Genomic DNA, 2,920 nt, shown 5'->3' with positions numbered 1-2,920 from the left:
ACATACACCCAGCCCCTCGGACACTTAGGTAGTTTAAAAAATTTATGCAGAGTAAAAGAATAAAATAAAAAACTTGTTGGACTGACATGATGTCCTGAGACGTTGCAGCTGATAGGAGTCATAAAACAGAACAGGGGACGTTAGATGCCCTGACACCATAAATGTGTTAAATGAGTGAAGGAAAATATGAGCGAGCACCAAGCAACAACCCTAGGTTCTCCCCTGAGAACCAGACCAAAACTTTTATGTGGAACCCTGGTTATATTTACCATGGGTCTGTTGTTTGACGTTGTGATGGATTTGCGTTTATTCTCGCTCAGGAGCATGTGGACCGAGCTCTGGCCCTCAGAGATGATGACCCGATGTGTTACTACCTGCTTGGCAGGTGGTGCTATGAGGTAAAACCTGTTCTGTCTGTACTCGGTCTCTTTCTGTGTTGTGTGAGCCAACTGAAGGCTGGGGGTGTCTCTGTGGGACTGCAGGTAGCCACATGGGACTGGTTGGACAAAAAGGCAGCTGCCACTCTCTACAGGAGCCTCCCCACCTGCACCCTGCACACTGCTCTGGAGAACTTCTTGAAGGTATAAATCCAACATACTAGGGTTGGGCATAATTGTATCATGTGGAATTAATCATCAGAAAAACATTACTCGATTCTTTTTTGGCACTTGACGATTAATACGATTAAAGTGCCTGTGACGTCAAATTTTTGTAATACATATGAATGCATTTTTAGAAAGAGGACATTGATAAAATGTTGCAAAAATAAATTTCATGTCACTGAGATGAACAGTTGTTGAGATTTTTGCCTGTGAAGTAACAGGAAGTGATGTCAAAGGGGAATGTCTGCATGTAAACAGAGTGTTGCTACAACAGCTAACAACCCAGGCTGTAGAGAAGAATCTAACGTTTCTTTAGATTATTTTGAGTCTCTATTAGAGAGATGAAGAAGAGTCAGAGTTCAAATAATACTGTTTCAATAAACAAAGACCACAGAGTTTTCTTTGTTAAAGAGTTCCCCTTTGATGTCACTTCCTGTTTCACTTTGGCTGAACCAAGTTCAAAAGAAAATATGCAGTTAATGGGACAAAATGGGTAAAATCGTGTGTATAATTCCGACTTTCTTAAATATCAACATGTTTTCTTTGACTTTTAGTACTTTCATGTCACAGACACTTTAATGTCGCCAGGCAGAGTCCGCTCAGTGCTACTCTCGACTTCAAATATGATGAACATTAAAAAAAAGTTCTGTAATTATTTATCTATCAACACAATTTAAAATTTGATGTATAGCCTGAAGTCTGTAAATTTGACACAGTTTGGAACAGATTTTTACAAAGAGGAAATCTTTCCCACTAAGTTGGTCATGTGACCAGGACATAAGGGTATCCAGGGACACCAGGGGATGAATCGTCAAATTATCAGCTAAATACCACAATTAATAGTGATTCATTTTTTTTTTGCCAATATTTCCCAACCCTACTACGTAACTGCTTGGTTCCAGCTGCCTCAGAATCTGACTCAAGTTTAGGAAGAGGACCACTGGACGGGTTTTAAGTCCATTATTTTGACGTTAGCACAGTTCAGAGACATTTGAGTCACTTTTTTATTGACTTTTCTCGTATAAGTGCTAGCGTCTTAGCTTGCAAAAAYTGACATAAAATATGGCTGTATCCTGAGTCACTGTTACAAGTACGGTAGAACAGTGTTTTGTGGTGCTTCTGACAGATTCTGGCAAATTAAACACCTTTACTTGTTTTATTATATTAATCTTATCAGTAAGCCACCTCAGATGGAGAGGCTTCCGATTGGTGCTCATACTCTGTTATTGCATTGAGGTTAGGGTTGGGAAAACCAGTTATTATTTGCAAATTGGCGATTAATATGATTAATGCTGCGGGGACGACTGACCAGGGATTTCCTCATAAGTTCACTCAGCGCTCCTCTTCTCTTTCTTTTTCTAATCCCTATATTGGATCCCTTGTTTCCTAATCAAAGTCAGATCTGAAGGTTCTGACTGTGGCTCGGGCCTCAGTCAGTGCAATTCAACATGGTTACCACAGCCAGTCAACATACATGACTATAATGCAGTTAGTTTTACAGATATTGTACTTCATGGTAGTAGCTGAGAGTCATTCACAACACACACCGAGCGAGGCTTGACCAAAACTCCATCATTTCTCAACTTAACATGATTTCAGTCTACTCTGGCAGGAAAGGCAGTGAGCCATATTTATTCATTATTCTTTATTTCACTCGGTTTTTTTTTTGTTTGTTTGTGTGAACCTGCAGGCGGAGGAGCTCAGTCCAGGTTTTTCCAGGACTGTGAGACTTTACATCGCCAAGGTAACACATCAGAATCACTCATCCCACCGTTGCATCTTTTTTCCAGATCAATGATTACTAGCCTTTTTAGACTTGTGTACCACTGAGCCATATTGTCATACCACTAGTACCCCTTCAGTCAAATGCAGTGATGATTCTCCAAAACTATAATTACAACAACTGATTATTAAATGAAAATTATTTATTTAACCCTCTAGAATGTTTAATTCTCAGTAGGGCTGTGTTTTCCTGTGTGGCTCCTCCTCCAGTTTACCCACCAGGACACCGATGGGTCTTGGAGAGGAGACAATGAATGTCTCCTTCTTAGTTTGGAGGTGATGAACCAGACTTACAGCCACTGGGGTGGCCTGTGTGGCCGAGTCCGGCGTGTCTCCTCCAGGAGACAGGGGCGGGGGCGATTATTAAAATAATCGATTAATCTGTTGATTATTTTTTCGATTAATCGATTAATCGGCCAAATCATTAAAACGCTTAATTACATGAATATGAGTAGATATAAATTAAGTTAACTCCTTAATGCAAGTTATTGATAATGAATTAATCTGAAGTTGATTTATCTTATGGATTGATGAAC

General features: G+C 39.9%; 1 protein-coding gene across 2 annotated transcripts in view; it reads left to right on the top strand.

Annotated features, from left to right (window-relative positions):
• rmdn3 (regulator of microtubule dynamics 3) overlaps window positions 1-2,920 on the top strand; it is a 25,498-nt gene that overhangs the window by 18,462 nt on the left and 4,116 nt on the right. For both annotated transcript variants that reach the window (XM_014034157.1, XM_014034156.1), the window contains 3 exons: window positions 321-398; window positions 483-581; window positions 2,293-2,346. In XM_014034157.1, coding sequence (XP_013889611.1) covers window positions 321-398; window positions 483-581; window positions 2,293-2,346 — 231 coding nt within the window. The remainder of the gene's footprint in view (window positions 1-320; window positions 399-482; window positions 582-2,292; window positions 2,347-2,920) is intronic.

This window comes from Austrofundulus limnaeus, unplaced genomic scaffold (genome assembly GCF_001266775.1).
Source record: "Austrofundulus limnaeus strain Quisiro unplaced genomic scaffold, Austrofundulus_limnaeus-1.0 Scaffold1996, whole genome shotgun sequence".
Lineage (NCBI taxonomy): Eukaryota > Metazoa > Chordata > Actinopteri > Cyprinodontiformes > Rivulidae > Austrofundulus > Austrofundulus limnaeus.
Note: the sequence above shows the minus strand (reverse complement) of the source record. Positions and strands in the feature narration are given on the sequence as shown.